Source organism: Eucyclogobius newberryi, unplaced genomic scaffold, assembly GCF_026437365.1.
Source record: "Eucyclogobius newberryi isolate DKJ021-1_F unplaced genomic scaffold, fEucNew1.0.hap1 SCAF_8, whole genome shotgun sequence".
NCBI lineage: Eukaryota > Metazoa > Chordata > Actinopteri > Gobiiformes > Gobiidae > Eucyclogobius > Eucyclogobius newberryi.
In genome coordinates this window covers 8,646,498-8,671,073 of record NW_027316500.1, presented here as the reverse complement: position 1 = coordinate 8,671,073, position 24,576 = coordinate 8,646,498, and the positions used below count along the sequence as shown (strand labels likewise).

The window sequence follows — 24,576 nt, the reverse complement described above, 5'->3', positions numbered from 1 at the left end:
ACTTCATCCACAGACGTCGCCGTAGGGACACCTACGATAACTCCTCTGACCGTGTTTCTTTCAGCATCAGACACAAGAATGTCCTTTCCACCCAGACGTTTAGTTCCAATCGCCTTCCGTTGCTGAGCCGCGTCCTTGCACACGACCAGCAGCGAGCCATCTCTAAGGACACTCGCACTCTTGATCACTCCCACAGCTACAGTTAGGCTCTTTGACAATGCCACTGAATTCCACTCCTTAAAGGATGCACTATCCTGTGCAAGCTTTATGATCACCTTACAGTCTCTGCTCTCACCCCGGATATCAATAGCTTCAGCCTCATCCTGCTGCTCATTCCCAGAACCCTCGGACGAGCTAAGGGACTTTTTACGTTTCCGGGCACGTGCAGGCAGAAAAGGCTGCTCCTCCACGCCGTCCAGAATGTCTTCCATCCCCGATCCACTCTCCTCCGCCATCTCCCGTCTCTCCAGACCGGGTGTTGAGCAAGGTTTATGTTGTTGTTGTTTTATGGCGGTTGGCATCCAAGTGTTGCATTACCGCCAGACTTTATTCCTCAGACTTTTCCTTATTCCTCAGACTTTGTCATAGTCCTCAGACTCTGTCGTAGTCCGTAAAATAACTCCTTCCATTGCTTTGGTGTTACAAAGCCCATGAGGTCATGATATGACTTTGTGACTAGAATAGTTGTTGTTGTTTCAGAGACCAACCTAGAGGGTTTTATCAATCAAAGGGAGTTGGTTTGTCTGAATGATGGGGGTGGGACCCGCTATGATATGGGGACCGGTGCGGAAAGTGCAATAGATCTTACACTTGTGTCCAAGGAGTTAGCTGGTGTTTGTAGTTGGGAGGTTCTTGGTAATCTTTCTTTTGGTAGCGATCACTATCTAGTCCGCACCGTGATTGGCTTTGGGAGCTGTGTGGTCAGGGGGACGAGGATCCAGAGGTGGCAGTTGGCAAGGGCGAACTGGGGGGCTTTCCTGAGGAAAGCTGATGATGGTTCTAGGGTTCTGCAGGAAGGAGGATTGACTCAGGTGGATGATCTCAATAGTGCAATTGTCTCGCTCATCACGCAGTCAGCGGTAGGCACGATTCCTAAGAGTGGTGGTAGTGGACATAGGAAGCGGGTGCCGTGGTGGACTGAAGCATGTGGTCATGCTGTTAGGGCGAGAAATGCGGCGTTTCGCCGGCTAAGGGTTGCCCACACTGAGGGTGCCCTCATTGACTACAAGAGGGCCCGCGCTGTTGTGCGGAAAACTGTGAGAACGGCCAAGAGTGCCTATTGGAGGCGGTATTGTTCCAAAATTGGGAGAGAAACGCGTCTCGGGGATGTTTGGGGGATGATTAAGCGGCTGCATGGGGTTGAGCGCCGTCATGGGACCCCGGTCCTAGTACTGAATGGTGTTGAAGCAGTCAGCGACGTTGACAAAGCTGAACTGTTGGCCAGCACCTTTGTGTCGGTGCACAGCTCTGACAATCTCTCACCTGCGGAAAGGCACTACAGGGAGAGTACTTTGGCCCAGAATTCTGAGCTGATTGGGCACCAGCCTTCGACTCAAGATGACCTTGACCTTCCGTTTAGTTAGTTTGAGCTAAGGAGAGCACTTTCTAAGGCGAAACAGACAGCCCCGGGTAGAGATGAGGTGTGCTATGACATGCTCTCTCATTTGACTGATGACACGCTTGGGCTAGTCCTGGGTCTTTTCAACCGTGTTTGGGACTCAGGTTGTGTTCCATCTGCGTGGAAACAGTCTACGGTGGTGCCGGTTCTGAAGCCGGGTAGGCCAGCGTCTGACCCTTCAAGTTATAGGCCGATTGCCTTGACGTCGCAGCTCGGGAAAACGATGGAGCGCATGGTTACCGAGCGGTTGGATTACTTCTTGGAGAGTCGGGGTTTGCTTCCTGCGCACCAGAGTGGTTTCCGTAGGGGCAGGAACACCATGGATTCCGTGTTGTGTTTGGAATCTGATATCCAGCTGGCCAGGGCTCAGAAAGAAAAGGTTATTGCGGTGCTCTTTGATGTGGAGAAGGCGTACGATATGGTTCGGAAGGATGGGCTCCTCATTAAGCTGCGGAAGTGTGGTGTGAAGGGTAAACTGTTTAACTGGGTCCGGAGCTTTCTGTCTGGCCGGCGTATCCAAACCAGAGTGGGCGCTGCTTACTCTGGGGTCTATGGGGTGGAGAATGGGATCCCGCAGGGGAGTGTGTGTAGCCCTATCTTGTTCAATGTTATGATTAAGGACATCTTTGACGACGTGGATGGGTCTGTTGGGAGGAGCCTTTATGCTGACGATGGCGCTCTATGGGTGAGAGGGAGGAATCTCCGGTTTTACGAGGCGAAACTGCAAAGGGCAATACAGCAGGTGGAGCAGTGGACCCTGAAGTGGGGGTTTAAACTGTCCGTACGGAAGTCTCAAGTGATCTGTTTCTTCAATGGGCATAGGGACGTCTCCCTTCGACTGCATGGGCAGGTGCTCGAACAGGTCAGGGAGGTGAGGTTCTTGGGGGTCACCTTTGACGAGAGGCTTAGTTGGCGTCGGCACATTGATGAGGTCAGTGGTAAATGCAAAAGGGTGAATAACTTGCTTCGTTGTCTATCCGGCCAGGACTGGGGGGCCAGCAGAAGGTCGCTCCTGGGTATTTATCGGGCCGTCATGAGGGCGGCTATTGATTATGGCTGTATAGCCTACATGTCTGCGGCTGAGACTAACTTAAAGAAGCTTGATGTGGAGCAAGCCCAGGCCTTGCGCATCTGCTGTAGGGCTTTTAGGACCTCCCCTGTCTCGGCGCTGCAGGTTGAGTTGGGGGAATTGCCGTTACGGCTCCGGAGGCTAGAACTTCTGTTGGCTTACTGGGTGAATGTGCAAGGTCATACGAGCTCTCACCCGGTAAGGGACTTTCTCAGGGTTGATGGGGGGCAGAGTGAGGCTGGCGGTATGGTTTTCAGCCAGGTAGGAAATGCGAAGGCGCGGCTTGCGGGGGTTGGTGATCTGCGTGTGAGCCCGTCGGTGGCTTTGTCTGCTATAGCTCCGTGGAAGTTTGTCCCGGCTCCTGTTGATGTTAGCTTGCATGGCAAGCTTAGAGGAGTCGCTGGGAGGGCACCGCAGTTTGCCGTTCAAGCGATCATCGATAAGCACTCAGGTGATGTGTTTATTTATACCGACGGGTCTAGGGATCCTGAGAGTGGGCGTACTGGCGCCGCTTATTTTGTGCCTGACCTGGGGCTAGCGGTCAAGAAGAGGTTGACAGATCGCCTTTCTGTTTTCACGTCGGAACTCATAGCGATACGGTTGGCGTTGGAATGGGCGGAATCTGCTTTGCAGTGTTGCGGCATTGTGGTGGCCTCTGACAGCCTTTCTGCATTGCAAAGCATTAAATCTGGGAAATCGGATTGCAGACAGGATGTGTTGAATGGCATCTTCTGTCTGATGCTCTCCCTGTCCAGGAAGGATGTGAGGGTTTCCTTCATTTGGGTCCCTGCGCATGTGGGGGTGGATGGTAACGAAATGGCTGATGCACTGGCTAAACGTTCCCTTCGGCGGCCATCAATTGATGTGGCGGTTGAGTTGGGCAAGTCTGAAATCAAGCCCGTTATCAAGAGTCATGTGGTCGGCCTTTGGCAGGAATTTTGGAGCCACTGTGTTACTGGACGGCATCTCTATCACATACAGGGTAGTGTGGGTCCTTGCGGGTCTATGGGCAGGAACGCGTGGGAGGAAAGGGCCTTCGCCCGCATGAGGATTGGCCATACTGGACTCAATTGGTCACTGAGTAGGATAGGCAAACATCCGACCGGTCTGTGTGGTCACTGTCAGGTGCCAGAGACTGTCGAGCATGTGCTGATTTGCTGTGAGGCTTATGATAGGGAAAGGGCCGGGTTGGCCTTGTGGTTTCGGAATAATGGGCGGGAGTTCAATCTGCGGAACGTTCTGGCGATCCAGTCACAGGGTTTGTGTCAGGCTGTGGTTGCTTACTTATGTAGCACAGGGCTGGGTAAACGTTTATAGAGGTGGGGGGTGTTGGAGACTGAGCCGAGGATGAGGAGCAAGAGGATGTCCTAACGCGCTTGGACTTCGTGGGCCTAGAAACGCCAAAGTGATGGAAGAAGGACTTCTAACCGAACGTCGAGGAGGGCGAGGAAGGTGGGGAGGAGTCTCCCTGGAATAAAGCCGGTTGGTCTCTGACACAACAACTATTCTAGTCACAAAAACACATCATGACCTCATGGGCTTTGTACGCCAAAGCAATGGGAGGAGTACTTTTACGGACTACGACAGAGTCTGAGGACTACGAAACGTCTGAGGAATAAAGTCTGGCGGTAATGCAACACTCGGATGCCAACCGCCATAAAACAACAACAACAACAACAACAACCTTGGAACAAAGGAGCTTGATTGGGCAGGTATAGAAAACAGGCTAAAGGCGCTAAATGGGAGTCGGAGTGATGGGGGTCTGCTTTTGGGGAGTCAGAGTGATCAGAGTGACGAGATGGGGGTGGGGGTGGTCTCCTGTCCTCGCCCAGTCTCGTAGACGCACGGCTACCAAGCAGCGACATCAGTGGAAATGTTAAAGCCTATAGAATGAAGCCTAAAGAATAAAGCTGTACGGTGGAAGCACCGAACGTCAAAGAAGGAGAGGAAGATGAAGAAGAGTCTCCCTGGAATAAAGCCGGTCGGTCTCTGAAACAACAACAACTATTCTAGTCACAAAGACATATCATGACCTCATGGGCTTTGTAACACCGAAGCAATGGAAGGAGTTCTTTTACGGACTACGGCAGTCTGAGGACTACGAAAAGTCTGAGGAATAAAGTCTGGCGCTAATGTAACATTTGGATACCAACCGCCATAAAACAACAACAACAACAATAATAATAATAATAACAATAACAACTGTTGTTTAATGGAAGGTGCAACTCACAGTGATCAGACAGGAAGTAGTCCCAGACTGACAGCTTCACAGAAAATGAATCATCCCGTGACCAAACAAGTCGGTTTGATAAACAGGAACACAAAGTGTGCAATGAATGAAAATGTCTTATTGAGCTAGCTTAAATTTGGCCACAGTGATTTAACCCAAGGCTGTGGCGTAGGAATCTTTCACACGCTCGAGTCGTGGACGCGCAGCTCAGATCAACTCATCGGGACAAGTAGCGGCCTTACAATGCCTTCAGATGAGAACGCGTGACTCCACAGACGAGCTGGACATGTCCACATGAGGAGGACTTGTGCTGCTTAAATGGCAGCGACAAAATTATTCTGATATAATCGTCAAGACGCGCGTTCTTAATTTCCTTGTTCGAACACGACAAGTTCAATGAATGGGAGCCCGAGCCAAAGCCACGCCCACCCCGCATCGTTTAAATTAATCTCATGGTTAATCTACCAGACGATCTAGAAAGCTGTGAGTTGCGAGAGTTTTAAAGCTCTCTGACGTTCTGACGCAAGTGATCTCGGTGTCGGAGTTGCTGGTGCAGAATACATTTTTATTTTTATTTTTATTGAAGTTTTGGCCAAATTAACTTTTTTTTTTGGGATAAATGGTCACATTTATATAGCGCTTTTCTACCATCAAGGTACTCAAAGCGCTTTACATCAAGGAACCAGTCACCCATTCACACACACATTCACACCCCAGATATACGCAGACACTGGGGGGCAAGTTGGGTTAAGTGTCTTGCCCAAGGACACAACGGCAGTATTCACATGAGGCAGCTGCGATCGCACCGCCAACCTGCGGGCCAGTGGATCTGACCGCTCTGACTGAGCGGGGAGTCGAACCGCCGACCTTTGGATCTCCGTTTTTTTTATGTCGGTGGGCTCGCGAAACAACTTGCTGGAATAAACTTTGTAAAGTGATATTGTTGTCAAAGTTTAATGACCAAGAATACGTTTTATTAAACTAAAACTTAAACAAGAACTTGAAAACAATTTAATTTGGTTTAGGCACTGCTCACAGCGTTTGTTTATACATATTATGTATAAACAAACGCAAAGTTTAAAAAGTCTACAACTTTAAACCTCTGAACCTCGTAATGTTAAAGATGAACATGCTATAACTAAAATCATCAATCTTCTGAGATTTATTTTATTTTCTACGTGACCAAATGCTGCTGTGCATAAACTTCTCAAAACCACAAAAATACATTGATATTGGTGATAATCCAAACTATTTAATCTCTGTTACAGTTTTTGCATAGCTACCTTACAGTTAAGAGAAAGAGAAATGAATTGCCATGGTATTCAGACATTTAAACTTTGAGTAGACGGTTTAGAAAAATAACAACAATTACAGTAATTTAACAAAGTCTTAACATTAGCTTGTTCTTTATATTTCTTTGCACAGGTAAAATGTCCTGATAAATGCTTTTGTGATCCAATCTAATTCATAGGATCTTTACGACGAAGATGATGAAGTCAGGAAGCCAAAGAAAGCGAGGCGGAAAATGATTCGAACCACGTCCATGACCAGGGTACGTTTCCCTCTCTCCTCACGTCTCTCCTTTTAAACGTTTTCTGTTCGACAATCATTCACCTCCTCCATAAACCCTCAAGACCCGTGTTTGTTATCGGACCAGCGTTTAGGAGTTAGAGCACGCCACGTTCCCTTTGCCTAAACCATTAGTGCGACTTGGATGGGCATGTAAATGAATGCGAGGTTCACCGGTCCGAGTCAAATAATGGCCTTTGTGAATGAGTAATCCAGTGGCAGAGCGAGCTCATAAAACAACAGCCAAGCAGCCAATTTAATCTCCACAGCTTTTGCCACTCACTGCACATTAATTAGGTTTTTTTGTGTTTTGTTTTTGCAGCAGCCCAACTTTAAGCAGAAGTTTGTGGCCTTGTTGAAGAGGTTCAAAGTGACGGACGAGGTAAGTAACGTGAAATGTCATGTTGTGTAAAGTGAATTAAGATCAATGCTATATATATATTTAAGGACTCCAAAATGTCTCTCCAAACATATTTGTAAATGCCACTGTGTCACCAGCCATGAAAAGCATTCTTATTTTGAGGTTATGAACGACTATTCTTTTCCATTTTCTTTTTTTTGAGACATGCACACACTTACAGCTTGTTATAAACGCGTTTCCAATTTACTCAAGCATCGCAGGGTCGCTGCTTATTAAAAAGGGTCATTGTAACACAAATTTTAAGTAAATAACACATTAAAAACCTACTGTTCGTGATAAGTTGCTCAAGGGCAAGGATGGGTCAAATGCAGAGACCAAAATCAAGCATTATCTTTTTGTTTATGTTAATCTCCCTGACTAAATCTCTTTAACGGGACTATGCAAGTATAAAACATAAATTAAAATAAGTGTCAGTTTTTAAACCCCCTTGTCTGTAAAAACAACAGTTCTCTTAATTTAGTGCATTGTTAAGGTGCCTTTGTGTCAGAGCAGTAGCTTTTTTGTGCAGATGTGCATAATAAAGCCCCTTGAACCCGGATTAACAAACAAACTTCAGTCTCTGCTTATGTAAAGTCTGCCCTGGCCGCTCACACAGTTTGAATACTTCATACGTCAGTGGGAGTCATCTATCGCTGAATCCATTAGTGCCCTTATTGTGTATCATTTAATCTAATGATAGACGGGGGCGTGTACTTGGCCTATTTTGCCCTCTCTCGTTCCCCGCTGAAGTGCTGGATGAATGTTCTTGAGGATTGTGCATAATAAGAGTTTAATCAGGTCGGCACCATTCTGTATGCATAGACCATGACTGTCCATTAGCCTTTATAATGATGATAATTACCACTGAACAGAGCAACGGGTAAAAAAGATACATTTAGTCCCCTGAGGCTGTAGTTTCTAAAGGAATTGCAATGCTTTTTCACTTATAACTCTTTGGTAAGTATTGCTATTCGTAAAGCTGCAATGCATTGGTGAAATAATGTGTATTGTTTGGGAGTTATAAGTGAATATAAAAAATACTCATTTGGGTACACACCGCAGAGTGAATGCTAAAGGGCCAACAAGTGCTAAGCATCTCTGAGAACTCCTTCAAGACTGTTGTAAGACCATTTCAGGTGACGACCTCTTAAAGCTCATCAAGAGAACGCCAAGAATGTGCGAAGCAGTAATCAAAGCTAAAGGTGGCTTTGAAGAACCTAGAATATAACAACAACAGCAACAACAGTCTAAGGAATAAAGTCTGGCGGTAATGCAACAATTGGATGCCAACCGCCATAAAACAACAACAACAACAACAACAATATAAGACATATTTTCAGTTGTTTCAGCCTTTTTTTTTAAGTATATAATTCCACATGTGTTAATTCATAGTTTTGATGCCTTTAGTGTGAATCTACAATTTTCATAGTAATGAAAATAAAGAAAACTCTTTGAATAAGAAGGTGTGTCCAAACCTTTGGTCTGTACTGTATATTGGTTATATCCATATTGATTTATTGTTTATTATACACTTTATTAAGTGACAAGTGACGACGCAGATTTTTATCCATGTAGTTTTGCCCCTCTGCAGATTTATTGTAAAAGCAGCTCCTAGGGTCAAAATGAGACCGCTGCTGTGCACTGTCTGCGTCTGATTATAAAGAAGAAGAATTAAGATCCTCGGGATGAGGAATACGCTAGGACTGTAGGACTAGAACTGTTTTTCACATTTCACAAGACTAAACAATTTGTTCAATATCTCTAACGAAACTGATTTGTTTAGAAAATTCTAATTTGGTTCAGAAATTGATGTTTTTCATTATCCTTGCCTTCTCTGGAAATCTGGAATAAAACAATATTTTGAAGAACATATATAAACCTTACCCTGCATAACCATTTGTCAGATGATACTGATGGCCTTAAATAGGATTGTGGCATTATACAAGTCCTGAAAATCCATTTAAAAGGATTAGTTCATATTAAGATATAGACTAGACTGGGTAATAATTTGCCGTGCCTCCTGGTTACAGTCAGTGGCCCCAGAGCAGTGTGTGGGACTTAACCGGGCTGTTCTTCATAAAGCCCCGGGTTCAGCGGAGGAGGTTTCAGGACGCTCCAGGTGGTGATCTTTTATCACATTCTGCCGCTAATCCCTTCCCTGTGTCGAGCGGCTGCTCTATAAATACATGGGCCACGGGAGGGCGAGACGAGGGAGAGACGAGGGAGAGACATGAGGGAGAGAGATGAGGGAGAGAGATGGGGGGAGCTGTAGAAATGGAAGCGATGGAGGGGGAGAGAGATATGTAAAAAGACTGATGCAAACTGAGAAATATGAGGTAATGGGGGATGGAAGGAGGAGATGAGGGGGAGAAAGAATATGAGGGATAGAGAGAAAGAAATAAAGAGCGAGAGATGGGTGAGGTAGAGCAAGAAGTGAAAGAGGAAAAGTAAAAAGGTGGGAGAGCGAGGCAGAAGTGTTTTGACATTAAGGATGAAGTACTTTGACTGCAATGACAATTAAAAAAACGCTCTTTTGTGTTGAGACTGACACTTGTAATTTCCAACACAAAATAATATCACTCTGTTTCTTCACCGTGCGGTCTTCTACTAGTTCTGATGAAGCTCAAAATTGTACTAAATCTATTCAGTAAAGGTCAAATTTTATTCTTTTATCAGTGATACTTTCTCTAGTTTTTATACTTGTTTTAGTATCTCATTTTGAATACTTTTTACAGCCCTATATTTTGGATTCAGACGGTCTGGAGGAGAGAGGGATCGAACGAAAGAGTAAGTGGAAAGGAGGTAGCAGGGAGAGAGAGAGAGAGAGAGATAGAGGGAAGAGGACAAAGAACGAGATGTAAAGGGGTGGGAGATGAAGGGGACGAGAGGAGTATGCTTTGAGAGATTGGATTGAGGGAGTCAGGAAGCAAAGAAGAGGAGGAAAGGGAAAGAAAGTGAGGAGCAATCAGGGAGGGGAGGACGGAGGGAGGTATGGGGGGAGCGAGCGGGAGCGGGACAGACTGTTTATCTGCCTCCTGCCAGCTCCTGCTCTTATGGAGTGGCATTAATCACCTGATTAGTCCAAGTCGGTCCGTGTGCTGCGCCTGTGATATACCTCCCCACAGAGCTGCCTGAAGCCCTCAGCGATCACACAGCAGCACTCACTCACCTTTTAATTGACCCGCTTAAGGCCATACACAGGGATATTTATAATCCATCACTCAGTCCTGCGTGTATTTACTAGTAGCTATACTTTCTAATCCTTTATTACATTGTAGTGGTGTGTCCATGAACTACTGCAGTCTTCTTCTCTAGAGTCTCCTCTCTTAACCATTTATAATTAAAGACAGCACCGTAGTCATCTTATTTTAACTCCTCCTAATTTCCTTCCATTTTCTGCATAGATCTTTGAAAAAAAATGGTCTGATTATGTCTAATGTAATATTGTACTGTAGAGTTATTCATGCTATGGGGCAGAATACTTCAACAAGACGGCTTCCAGTGCCACAATTCATCAATTTTACAGTATTTAACGCTCTTTTGGTCACTCAAAGATGCTAAAAGAAAAGGCAACAAATATATTTAAGAACAAGATTAAAGCTGATGTACCTCATAGGTTTTTAAATCTGTGTAACCCACAAACCGTGTGGCACATCATTAACATTCACATGCATTCATTTCTGGTTGTGGGCACAGCTTTAGAACAGCTTTTTTCAGACATCGAAGTGAAACTGGGCTCTTATTTTTGTCACAAACTGCTGCTTTTACAAGATATTGTTTTAGGGGAAAAATACATGTTCCTCAGCTTTAAATCAAGGCCAGTTTGAAGAGTTGAGTTTCAAGCAGTGATGGGAAGTTCTGCTGTGAGTTGGGTCAGGTCTGGCGCTTGGCAAGCTCCGCTGTCGATGCGTCTCTGGGCAAAGCGCCTCTCCTCACATTCTCTCAAGCGAGCTCTATTGACGACTTGCTGTTGCTGTGGCAGGTCCTGGACTCCGACCCCGTGGACCAGACCCAGGAGGTGGAGGAGGACTTGGACTTGCTCTACGACAGTCTGGAGGTTTATAACCAGAGCGACAGCGGCCCAGAGATGGAGGACAACGAGAGTGTCCTGAGCACGCCCAAACCCAAACTCAAGTATGTGCCAATAATAATAATTCTGCAGGAAATGACATCCAAGGCCCACAATATGAATTATGCAACAATTTATTACACTTTTATTCATGAGCGAGAAGCAAACTGGAGTCTAAAGGAATGAATATATATATATAGTACAGATGGAGAGACTCGTTGTTCTGCATTGGAAATGTTTAGTTCAATCACAGATGTTATGAAATTACATCAAAGGCTATGAATTATGTAACAATTTATTAAAGAAGGAGCATACCTGAGTATAAAGGACTGAATGTATAGTACAGACAGATAGACTTGTACTTGTATGTTTGAATAATGATGTTCTATACTCACATCAAGGGTATAAATAGTTAGTGTTACGTACTTTTGAATAAACACATCACTAAATACTTTTACTACTAATGAAACTAAAACTACATTTACTTTTACCTATGTTGTAACCACTATTGTTAGACCTACTAGACTTTATATTTACTACTGTTACTGACATTTAACTGAACATTAACTGTAAAACTGTGTACATACATACTAAGTAAATTTTGATCTTATTAGTACATTTAAATAGTTTTTCTTTAATGCATGCCTTTTTTGATATATTTTGCCTCATTATTGTTCATTGTTTGTTTGTTTGTTGCACCGAATCACCAAAGCAAGTTCCTAGCCTTTTGTTCACTGACAATGGCAATAAACCTTTTCTGATTCAGATTTTATAGCTGAATTTGGCGAGTTGTAAAGAGAGAGTTGAGAAAATCAATAGTGAAAGATACTGAACACGCACAATTATTGATACTGGAAAAAACATACATAATTAGGACCAATTTGGACCGTTCCTGAATAGTTTTACAAAGCTCTTGGTCTATCAGAAGTAATATAAAACCACATGCTAACAGTTAATAAATAAACTACTATTATTACTATTGTCGAAAAAGAATGGGTATCATCAAAATAGTTATTGAACATCAGACCTTTTCTTAAGTATCAATTGCAAAATTTAGTAGCGCTATTATAACTCTATTTATTGTATTTTTGTTTCGTTTCAGGCCATTTTTCGAGGGAATGTCTCACTCCAGCTCGCAGACAGAGATCGGCAGCATCCACAGCCACAAGAGCCAGCAGCGAGAGCTTTCCTGTCCCGTAAGTCCACCTCTTTATTAGGAAGCCCCTTTGCTCCTCTGTTCATCCTCTCTCTCAACGCGAGCTTTAAATGGACTCTCCTGTAAACGCGGTTACATAAAGGAACATCCCCTGGGCACTGTCAAAATGTCTGCCGTCCCCGCTGTGTTGTTTATAGTGGTCCCCGGAATCCCTTTCAGTCCCGTTATACAACACGATAATGCAAAGCTCTGAGCGCAGCGCAGCATGTCACGATACTTACCATGTCGATTTATCGTCCAATAGGTATTTATTCTCTGGCTTTTATGAGCAGGTTTTCATTTGCTCCTTGTTTATTTACATTTGAGTTGCAGAAAGTGGAATAATTATCATATCTGCGACACAATGTGAATTCTTTTAACTTAATTTTGCATTTAATTTATGGTTATTTCATGTTCTCTTTACAATGCATGCTTCATTTAGAAAAGATACAAATCATTAATCGTCTTGTCACGCTTTAACACAGAGAATCAACATCACCAACAGTGTAAATGCATTCAATCAACATCTGTCACTACATAATAAGCATTTCACACTCTTCAGTTCTGTTTTAATTGCACTTTCCTCAAATCTTATGTGTGTCTTAATTGTGTCAGTGTAAATTTAACCTAAAAGACTATATATCATTATCTTTTTTGACAATGGTAGACTTTTTCTGTTCGAGGCTAAATGTAAACTTGATCAAATTGAACCAATGGTCACAAAAAACCCCTAAAAGTACAGTTATTTCTGTTGCCTATTTAAAAAAAAGTCCAGACTAGATCCAAGCTCCCCTTTTATTTATCAGTTTAACCCAAACCAGGCAATTTATAAACTCAATGTCCAAGAAACAAGTCTGTGTACATCTACCATTAATAATGCAATATATTAAACGTTGGTTGACTAAATGTTTAACGGATTTAGTCGACTGAATAATTGTCATTCTTCAGCATTGGACTGAAACTAAAGAATTGATGAATTCATTGAGCTCATCTTGAATATTGTTAAATCGTTACTTTCTGCAACAATAACACATTTTACACTTTAAAATGGAACATCAAACTAAATTTCCGTCATGGGACACACTTGCCAAACCTCTAGAGAGATACAGCGGCAACAACAAAAGTAACACGGTACTACCCAATAAGCTGCCGGGTCACTACAGTTTAATACATCCATCCATCCATTTTCTACCGCTTGTTCCCTTTCGGGGTCGCGGGTGACTGGGGCCTATCCCAGTGACTTCGGGCCTTAGGCGGGGTACACCCTGGACAGTGGCCAACTTGTCGCAGGGCCAGTTTAATACATTTATACTTTATTCATCATGAGTATTTAACATTGTTCATTCTCCATTGGTTTAACATTATTTGGCTCAAGACACATTCTATGACGTATGACAACACAAGCCCAAGCGCTACGTTATCTTGGCCTGAATGCAACCCTTAAGCTCCCAGTCTGGCACCGCACAGAAGCCAGCGTTCCTCTGCCCAATCCACCCTCGCTGGCCTTTTTTGTATTTATAGGGACTGACACCATACGACCCCATGTCCTGCCGCTGAAGACACAAATAAGCCCCTTTAGTCGCGAGTCGAGACGGGATAGAGAAATTCCTTTTCCCCCCTCCCGGAGATTTATGGCCCTTGGAAAACAACAAGGCCAGAGAAAGAGGAAGGCATTTTTGACTTATGACACAGGCAGCCCTGTTTATAAATATCCCAGAATCCATTTAGCTCGTAATAAAAAATGACTGCCGCGTTTTAGCAGAAACGTAGCTCTACATTTAGAACCATAAATGTCCCCAGTCAGAGTCCATAAAGATCCCCTTGGAGGCAGATGTACGTAATACTTTGATCCAGTGAAGGAATTCATTAAGAAACATGTTGCAAAATGCACTCAAACATTTGGCGTGTGCATTTATGCCGTTTGTACTCCTGGGGTTTATGAATAGAGTCGTCAGCTGATTTGGAATGAGTGAAACTTTTCTATGTTTTGAATTTGAATTAAGTCGAAATGGTGCGTTGACTGTCAAGGATCAGACTTTTTTATATCAAAAGCAGCAATATTAAATCAAAATACTGAAAAAAAGAGTATGGTTTTAAACATGCACATCTATCTTACATTTAATACATTTTTGTTGTTTTTATGCTGCAAAAAACATTGGAAAAACAAACATTTTTGCTCAGATCTGACCTGTAACTTTGTCCTTATTGCGTCGACCGCTTGTCTCTATGGAGGTCGATAAGTCCAATGCCATACTGCAGAATATTCCAGGCAAGACTCCAAACTCCCCCTCCTGCAAATTGCTTTACAATTCTTTTTATTTAAAATGAGACTATAATAAATCCAATATAACAAATTTCTTCTTAGACATAATTTAGAATCTCCTTCAGGTCACAATAATTACTACATCAACTTATTGTTCCATACTTATGATTAATGGAGCAATAAGTTTGCGGCTCAATATCTATTTGTACTTCTTTTTATCTTTCGTGTTATATTATGAAATTTAAGTAACTTCTAGCACTAATTATCGTTTCATTCTGCTATTTGTTTGCCTTTTAACATACTGTACATTTAAAAAAAAGCCTTACCGGGGTCAGTACCCTGTGCTTTTGTGTCGGTGGCATGAAGTACTTTCCACGTTATCGTGATATTTTCCGCAGCAATATATCTCACTTCAAAGTTTGCTATTTACACCGCGTATGCTTTCTTGCGTCTTATCACTTGCCTTTATTGTTTACAATTTAAAAAAGACAGTGTTGTGTTGTGTGTTGGACATTGCAGACCGGCGACTTCCTGACCGTGGACAGATGTAAAGTGCAGAGCAGCCGGTATCAAGACGACAGCATCAACGACACCACGGTCGGGGTACGTGCTCCTAAACTACACCTGTATTTTCACACAATTTCCCTGTGGCTATTTCTTTTGCTGATGTTATTTCCTGTCAGCTCGAGTGCCCGCTTCTCCACACGGGTCCTATTTATTTTCCGAGAGAGGAGGAAGAGACCGGAGGAGAAGGGCAGACTCTCAGAACAGCACAGTCATCCATTATAGATCAGTGGAGCAGACAGCGCGACCCCGTGCTGAATAAATCACATTTGATGAGGATCGAAGGAGCGTTGTTTGTTGTTTAGTTGTTTGTTGTTGCCCTGTTAGGTCGGTCTAACCTTGCATGTCAAACCAACCTGACCCCCATCTGCGCGGCGAAAGGGCTCCCGACGCAAAGCGGAACCGACCTGGATCCAAAATGAGATTCAAAAATCCGCAGGAACGAGAGCGCGTCTGTTCCCACCTGCGTCGAGATCATGAGGTTTTACCCCTCTCCGTCACGCCGAGCTGGCATCGTTATCTGGCATCAAACTCAAGTCGCTAAATTCAATTATTCAATAGGCCGGCAGCATCCTCCTGTCTCCTGTCCTCTCCGCCCGAGCCTTTCGTATAGACGGGAATCGAATGTTATAGCTGCGGCTCTGATTTTGTCATTGTTTGTTTGTGTTTTTATGCCCGGCTGTAGTCCACACACACACATGGTTAAAGAGTCAAAAATTCCATCCATTTTCTACCGCTTGTTCCCTTTTGGGGTCGCGGGTGACTGGAGCCTATCCCAGTGACTTCGGGCCTTAGGCGGGGTACACCCTGGACAGTGGCCAACTTGTCGCAGGGTCAACACAGAGACATAGACATTACAGACAGCCATTCACTCTCACATTCATTCACTAGGGCCAATTTAGAGTCACCAATTTTGCCTAACAAAACTTCCATCGCTGTTAAATTATATGAAACTCCTAAATTGTGAATAGTTTTTTCTGAAACTTTGAATTGTTTTGAAGTCTGATACATAAGGTTTACTGCCTCCTAGTTCAAAATCTGAACTTACAAAGACATTTTCCCCATCAGTGTCAGCACTTGCAGGGCGGGGAAAAAACTGAAAATCTGCAGTAAATTTAGACTTAAACTTTAGAAATAAATACAAGTAATCTATATTTTGCTTAGTGTGGATATTTTGTAATAGACATAAGATAAAGGTTTGGGGAAATCATTGGGTTTGTTTATGTAAAAGTGTGTTTCCATTGACCACAGTATCTTACGTAACACAAACTGTAAACAGACAGTAATGCTGGGCTGATGCCATTGCTCTAGTGTACTTCTGCTGCTGCTGACAAATCCTGAACTACTTACAAAAATACTACGGTACAAAATGCACCACCTACGGTAACACCTCAGTAAAACAGATGTGTCTCATATCAGATACATATAATCAGTCTATTCCTGTTGACTCGGGACACGGACACCGCCTGTGCAGTATGTTAAATATCTCGTAGTGACCGCCGCAGTATTCCCAGCTCATGTTTTCCTGTTGCTTTCAGGAGCCAGAGACTGACAACAGCACGCCGGGGCAAGGCGAGGTGAGCAGCTGGGACGTCAACACCGAGCGAGTGTCCAGCCCGGTCGGAAAGCTCTGCAAAACCGAGTCCCAGAACCACATGTCCCCAAGGTACGGGCTGAATACACCTGCACACATGCATAACAAGGAGTGTTGGCATCATACTGAAGGGTCAAACTTTGTATTGATACTAAGGACAAGGACTATTCAAAACTTAAAACATAATAGTGGATTATCTAATATTATTCTGTGGTCTTACGCTAATTCTGATTTAGTTCCAGACCATTTTAATACTGAAAAGGACAACTTTGTCCTATTTATGTGATTTTCTTTCAGCATCGATACTTCAAATGAGTATCTAGTTTTGATATTACTTTTAGTATCTTGTAGTATCTGCGTCTGACACTATAAGTAGAGGTGAGCAACGTATTGAAACTGAGAGATTATCGTTTGTTGACTTGTTGTTTTAAAGATCTGCAAAAGTTGAATATTTAGTATATAATGTATAGTTATGTTGTACTTTCAAATAAAGAATATAAGGTGATATTTCTGCACTTTTGTTGTTCATTTGACGGACATTTCACGTTTGTCTGATGATTAAACCTCAACTGCTATGTTAAAAGATGTTTTAACACATTTGTTTGATTTACATAATATCATCTCACTAAAAGTTTATATGTACTACATTTTATGACAGAAAAAAGACCAATGTTGAAAAAATAAAATAATAATAAGTATAGTATGAATAGTAATTTTATAGGTGATATTTCTGCACTTTTGTGAATAATTTTACAGACAAAATAAATCTAAATAAGTAATGCAATAAGTATTGAATTGTACGGACTATTGTCATTTTATCTCGTCCTTCTCAATTTTGTCTTTATGACCCACCTTTGTAATTCAAATAAAGTAAAGACTATAAAATAAAAACTAAATATTTATATTGTGTACACATGTCGCAGATAATAATACATAACAACTGATATGAACAAAACACTGAATTATGCAGTATGTAAATCAGTGCCCTTCTCTGTCGCACATCATTTGCTTCCGTGTTTTACTCTTGCACAAAAAGAGTGTCATAAAAGGCCGTATGTTTGTGCCCGTACACGATCGCTGTGACCAAAGTCAAGCGTTTATGTACGGTACAATGTCCCCGTTGAAACACTTCACTCCCATTTTCCATCCAGTGCCCTTCATAGAATGTCTCTATAATAAGCTTTATCCTCATGGTGCGTTTGCTTATCTCAGTACGGCAGTGTAGGCATGTTGTGTACTGCATACTGACGCCGCTATTATCATAAAAAGTGCAAATTGTATACATCTCCTGCAGTCAAATGGGAAAAGACCTCCGCTCATTGCTTTTGGATGGTGCATATAATTGAGCTCATTTCCCTTGTGTCCTCAGCAAAATGGACAACAAGCTGCAGAGGCGGACGCGCAGCACATCCATGAAGGACAGGCAAAACTCCAAGGCTCAAAACGACCGCACCAGCAGCATGGAGAGCGAGTGCTCCCCGGACTCCAGGCTCATCGCGCAGGTGCCGCTCACAAAATAGAGTTGTATTGTCATGTTTTGGCCTTTTATAATGCGTTCTTGTCCATTCGTTATTCTAAAGGTTCCCAGGAAGTCCGTGTACGACCAACTCAATCAGATCCTCATTTCTGATGAGCGGTTGCCAGAGTGCATCATCCTCATCAACACGACCGAGTGGCAGGGACAGGTACGCGTTACTGTGCATTCAACAATGGGACGAGTCATATTTGATACTATTTGAATTATTTGATCAAAATGTAAAAAAAAAAGAATAAATAATTTAAGATCTTTATCAAAAATGCACTTTGTACATTTTCCATAACTAGAAGCTTTCAATCACCATTTTCTACCTTTCGTCTTTACATTTTATGAGCTTTTATCAAGAACCTATTAGCGGTAAACATAAGGGATATTTGGCACCTTTTTCCTGAAACTTTGTGTTTAAATATTGTATAAGAACATACAGTGCCAAGTGCAGGTTTGTTCTGCCAGTGCTTTCGTCATAATAAAAAATTTATTTGCCTCAGTTGAGTCTTTAAAATCGCTAAGTCAGTTATAACATTTTGAGATATTAATAGTATGTGACATAAACATCTTTATTTAATGGCTTGTGGTTTACATGAATTCCTAAGTATACAAACAAACCTTAAAAGTTCTACTACTACTCTTAATGTTAACTTAAATACTACTTAACGCCAATGCATTTTTCAACCGTACTTGTAGCCTGTGTTTGTTTTGACCTGGTTGCTCCCTCGTATGTCTGCGCAGTACGTGGCAGACCTGCTTCATGAACAGGGCCAGCCCATAGTGTCCACCTGCTCCGCCGCAGACGTCCAGGCCGCCTTCAACACCATCGTCACGCGCATCCAGAGATTGTGAGTGCCAGAAAATATCATCCGTACCATCCTATTTACCTGCCAGTGGCCATAATGTAAGCCTTTGCCAACATATATGTTGTCAATCTACAATCGATTAGGGGGAAATGAATGTTGCAGGGAATCAGTAAGTAAAAGTAAGTAAGTTAAGAAAATATATTCGGAGCTAGGAAAGGGTTGAATAGGAGATTTCATAGAATATCTAGACTATAAGTGTGCTAAATTATCAAAATACTGTACTAATTTGGTGATGCAGTGTTGATATTGTGGGATGCTGTGTTAATATATCGCCATAAGTATTTTATGAGTTATATTTTTACTAAATCATTGTCTGACAGCGCTACAAATGTCTAGAGAATATTCACCATTTTGATGTTTACAATGGCTCTGCTCCATTATAGGCTTGTGCAAAGCAATAATGTCGTCAAAATGAAGAGATTATAGATTATTTTGTGTATCGCGTGTGGTTTTGTCGTATCACGAGAGGCCCTGTGATCCCCCCATGATCAAATGTGTATTTTAATTTGATCATGTTACTTGTTTACTATTCTCACAACAAGCCGTTGCCAGAAGCAATCACAGGAATGATCAGTCTTTTCTGCAAAACCCCTGGAAAGCAGAATGGGGCCTCTGTTGGAGCCTTCACTTGAGGACGTTATGTCAGCGGGAGACGGGGCCAGTGTCAGTCGACCGCCCCGTCTCTGTCAAACCTGTTTTGACTTTTGTCTGACCAATAACTCGGAATTGCTCTTACTTTTTTACTCTTTAACACACGTGACATCCCCCTGTAAACCTGTTCACTCCAGCTCCAACCATAGGATAATAATAATAATAATGACAATAGTAAATACTAGTTATTGGACTATGTAAATGGAAGAAAACGTATTGTTTGTTGAATTGTTTTGGTTACGTTGTCAATAATTGTGAATATTTGGAAAATTGTCCTTAGTCTGAAAGTTGCCGATAAGAAAGATTAGCTGTCAAATACTTGTGCTTGTCATTTTGTCATTTCTAAATACTTACTGCGCACATGCCCTTTATCCCTGAGCCTAAAGACAAACATCTGACTCCTCTGGTATGCTCGCCTCCAGCTGATAAACGCTTACGATTTTCTGACATTTTTGACACAGATAGAGAGAAAAATACTATAACTTTCCTGGACAGTTTTAGAATAATTTTGAGCTTTATCAGTACTATTACAATAAGTCCTTGGTATTAAATTGCAGTTTAAAATGTTAGTATTGTGACGACATTAACTAGACTATTATTTCACTGTGTACTATATATAATTTGTTGTTTTTAGAAACAACTCAAAACTCATCTTTGACTATATCTAAACATACATAACCACAAATATGAATTAAACTGTACCATTAGCTTTCCTTCATTTATTTGTTGTCTTTGTTCCTTGTGTCTTTAGCTGCAATTGCAACGCACAGACTCCTCCCACGATGAAGGTGGCGGCGGCCGGAGACCAGAGCTATCTCAGCACAATACTGAGGTTCTTTGTGGAGCAGCTGGCCAATAAAACCCCCGACTGGCTCAGTTATATCCGCTTCCTGGTCATACCCATCGGTACGTCCACAAAGATTAATGTTAGGGACCAAACTGGTCCACACAGAGGAGTGCACCTTGAGCATTGAGCACAGAATGTATTTATCTACAGCCATGGATGATGCTCTTATTGTTCATGTGTGTTTTTAGGTTCACATCCTTTGGCCAAACATGTGGCCTCGTTCGACGGCAAGTTCAACAATCTGTTTATGGACACGGCCTGGAGGGAGCTGTTCTGCCGGACAGAGCGGCCCACTTCAGGTAACAACAAACATACTGTATACTGAGTTATTACTGCGTTAAAGGACACATAATATGCACTGTTTTTATTTGATCAGTTGTTAAACATGCTCTCGAGTACCTTTTCTTTGGCATCTCATGGTTTTAGCACTTAAAATATTGCCTATGCATTGGAAAGCACATCATTACTTCCCAGCTGTCGCTGCTCCCTCATCTGAAATATCTGGTGTTAGCCTGCCATCTACTGGTAGCAGTGGGAATTTACCATGAAAAAAGCAAGCCGTTTAAACAACATGGTTATTTTATTTTTTTATTTTGACAGATTATTTTTAAGTCTAGTTGTGCACTTCAGTAATAACTGTAAATTAGGTTCAATTGTTGCCTATTCATTGCTTTAAACTTATTCTTTATTTCATGTTGAGGACTTTTGATAATTAAAAAGATACATTATTTTATTTGGAAATCATTCATATTAGTTTGTGGCAATTAATGATCTTTTGCAATTAGTTTTATTCCAACTATATTTTGTGATTTATAGTTCCTCCCTAGTTTGTTTCTCAATACGATTCTTGTTTTACATTTACAATATCACATACCGGGATAAATTGCTCATGGCAAATGGATCTTATCCCGATCCACATTATTTATACAGCACATTTTCATAAACAGTGCTGCAAATAAAAGTAATTCAATAATAGTCTGTAATAGAAAGAGTAAAACCAAATAAGGACAATGCACTAAAAGCAAAAGGTATAATCAAACAATAAATATCTATTAAACAATAACATGATTGGATTAAACAAGACATTTCTCCTGCTGCTCCGTGGGGCTCGCTCGACCGTTGGGCAGGAACAGAGACGAATGGGGTGAGCACACGGGGCAGGAGCGAGTAGATGGAAAGAGGACATTATCTGGTCGTGCAGGAGACACAAAGCAGACTGCGCTGTGGCCGGTGAACATCGCAGCCATGTTCCCCCTCCGCTGCGATCTGTCAGGGCTGTCCAGATAACCGAGGTGTGGGGTTTTCCTCGCTTTATGGCAGGAAAAGGGACTGAGAGTGCAACAGATTCTGGATTCATTGTAACGACCTTATGCAAATACATGATCCAGCCTACTTAAAAAAAATGACTCAACAATGTTATACCAGGAAATATAACTGTTAGAGTCTGTGGGCCAACATTTTTACCAGTCGACTGATTGTTTTATTAGTTATAAATCATATAAATCACAGGAGAAAAGAGATAAATACACAGTTTTCCAGATGATTTCCGCATAAGTATTTTCAACTTTTCTAACCTTTCTCCACAAATAACTACCATATTTTCCGGAGTATAAGTCGCACCGGACTATAAGTCGCACCAGCCCAAAAATGCACAATAGAGAAGAAAAAAACATATATAAGTTGCACTGGAGTATGTAATGCGGTTTGTGTGAAAATAACAAATTATAACACGTATAAGTCGCTCCGGAGTATACGTATAAGTATATAAGTTTAAATTTAAGTATAAGTTGCACCCCGGCCAAAACTATGAAAAAAGGTGCGACTTATAGTCCAGAAAATACGGTACATGTTTTTTTAAATAATTACAACAGGGTTAAATACACCAAATAAAGTTAAAATTGGAAAATCATAGAAACATGTCATACACACTTTAACATAAAAAAACGTAAACATTAAGGCGTTAAACGTTGCAGACGCGTACAAACAAAACCTGTCCATCTGTTCCAAACTGTTCCATCACGACCCTCCTCTAACAACAGCCCTCTATTATATCTGCAGGTTCCTGAGAGTCTTTAGTAAACTAAACCTGATTTCCTATTAGCGATGCCATCAATGACGGCATTAGTCAAGTCGTAGGGGAAGAAAAATCATTCATCCTTTACTGTCAACCCATTACCGCATGTCAGATTTCCCAGGATGCACGCTGTTCTGTACGTACCACACAAGTCATTTGTCTGACATCTAATTTATCTCCTTAACGGCTGCTTTCTCTCATGTTTGATGCCATTTTAAATAACGAGCCTCCCCGTTATCCAGCCGGGGATAAATGATTAATGCGGCAGCAGCTCGTCGCGTCCTGGAGTTTGATTATACAGCAAAGCATTGGCAAGAAATGTTTTGCCCAATGACACAATGCCAACATTTGGGTCTCTGCCTATGTAATGTGCGACTGTATCCAGTGTTACTTATTGATTTAATTGCTGAGGAAATGAGCTGTTTTAACTCTGCCCATGGAGACTTCATTAAAAACCTCCTATAATTCAAATGTTTCTGATTAAAGTGAACTAACAAGCGCCTTGGCAGGTGAAATATACTATATATATCACCAAACATTCAGGGAAGAATCAGTCAATTTGTACTCCAAATGCGCAGCAGCAACAACAACAACAACAACAACAACAGCAACAACAACAACAACAAAACAAATTATAAAATCTATTAAGACATAAACAGCAAATTATGTTTTCAATTTGAGCTATTATCAGTATTTTCTGAGGTAAATTGTCAATCTTGTCTTCTTCTCTGTGAAACGTGCTCTAGTCGTGGGATTCAGCTATATGTACACTTTTTGTGACTTTTTCCCATTCAAAATATATAATAGTTTGTGTTAAATTTGAACTTGCTGCCATGGAAACTGTCCTCTTTTCTCATCAGTCTGAAGCCCATGCATAAATACATTTGTACTTAGTTATTTTTCATAGTATAAAATCACCAACATGATCTTCTGTACATTTTTTGTTAGAATTTTAAAAGATTTGCAAATAAAGTTATGTATTTATTTGTCTTCTATCTATCTTTTGGTGGAGTTTGGGCTGACGAGCGCCCTTGTCTTCAACCTCTTTAACCCCTTTAACCTCTTTAACCCCTTTAACCTCTTTAACCCCTTTAACCCCTTTAACCTCTTTAACCTGTTTGCCCGTGTCTCGCCGCAGACAACATTGACGTAGCCGGACGTGTGGTGCAGTATTTAGCCGGAGCCAACGTGTCCCACCAGTTCCCCATCTCCGAGGCCATGCTCACGTACAAACAAAAGAGGTACAAAACCGCATCTCACGTCACCACACCGCGTACTGTGTGTCTGCGCATGTATGTATTCGTATTGGCATGTCTGCATTTTAGTTGAGCTGTTTTTCTATGATTTTCAATGGTACAATGGTCTCAATTGGACCGATCAGACCCAGGCCAACGTTGTAAATAATGTTTTGCCTGGTAAACTAAATGAAAGTTATTAAGTTATATTAAGTTATTAATAGCCTAGCATTGACTACAGTGTGATGTGCTTAATAGGCAGTAGGATTAGCTCTTAATGAGGATAATTGAATCTAACAAATCCGTAAATATTGTGCATGTTTATTTCAAAAGTTCAAGAACGCAATGTGATAGTTTACTGTCATGTATTTGTTGATAAGATGCCAAATTACTTCACTCAGATTGAGCGCGTATGGCATTGTTTTGCACGATAATTACTTCCAGACACGAGCTCGTTTACGACCAACATCCATTTGTTTTTGCTAAATTAAAATCTGTTCATCTCTTAGCCATAAACATTAATTGCTCTCTTCCCACTGCCACTTATTCCATCAAACATCGCACGTCCAGTTTAGCTCATACCAATATCGGCTCGCTTCAGTAACACAGCCCGGGGTAGAAGTGGGCGATATTGACCAAAAATAATATCACAGTATTTATATATTTCATTTGCATTATCTCAATAACAATTTTCAGATGATATTTTAACAATCCTAAAAGGTTCAATCATCGCACGGAAATAGTAAATGTACTATAAGGCTAGAAATGTCACTTTACACCTTGTTTTGTCAGATTAAACTAGATGTC

General features: G+C 41.8%; 1 protein-coding gene across 2 annotated transcripts in view; it reads left to right on the top strand.

Moving 5' to 3' along the window:
- LOC140350858 (phosphofurin acidic cluster sorting protein 2) overlaps positions 1 to 24,576 on the top strand; it is a 113,630-nt gene that overhangs the window by 74,076 nt on the left and 14,978 nt on the right. For both annotated transcript variants that reach the window (XM_072436369.1, XM_072436368.1), the window contains exons 7-18: positions 6,389 to 6,469; positions 6,809 to 6,868; positions 10,869 to 11,020; positions 12,058 to 12,151; positions 14,933 to 15,016; positions 16,516 to 16,643; positions 17,941 to 18,073; positions 18,152 to 18,256; positions 18,838 to 18,944; positions 20,365 to 20,519; positions 20,649 to 20,759; positions 23,673 to 23,775. In XM_072436369.1, coding sequence (XP_072292470.1) covers positions 6,389 to 6,469; positions 6,809 to 6,868; positions 10,869 to 11,020; positions 12,058 to 12,151; positions 14,933 to 15,016; positions 16,516 to 16,643; positions 17,941 to 18,073; positions 18,152 to 18,256; positions 18,838 to 18,944; positions 20,365 to 20,519; positions 20,649 to 20,759; positions 23,673 to 23,775 — 1,313 coding nt within the window. The remainder of the gene's footprint in view (positions 1 to 6,388; positions 6,470 to 6,808; positions 6,869 to 10,868; positions 11,021 to 12,057; positions 12,152 to 14,932; positions 15,017 to 16,515; positions 16,644 to 17,940; positions 18,074 to 18,151; positions 18,257 to 18,837; positions 18,945 to 20,364; positions 20,520 to 20,648; positions 20,760 to 23,672; positions 23,776 to 24,576) is intronic.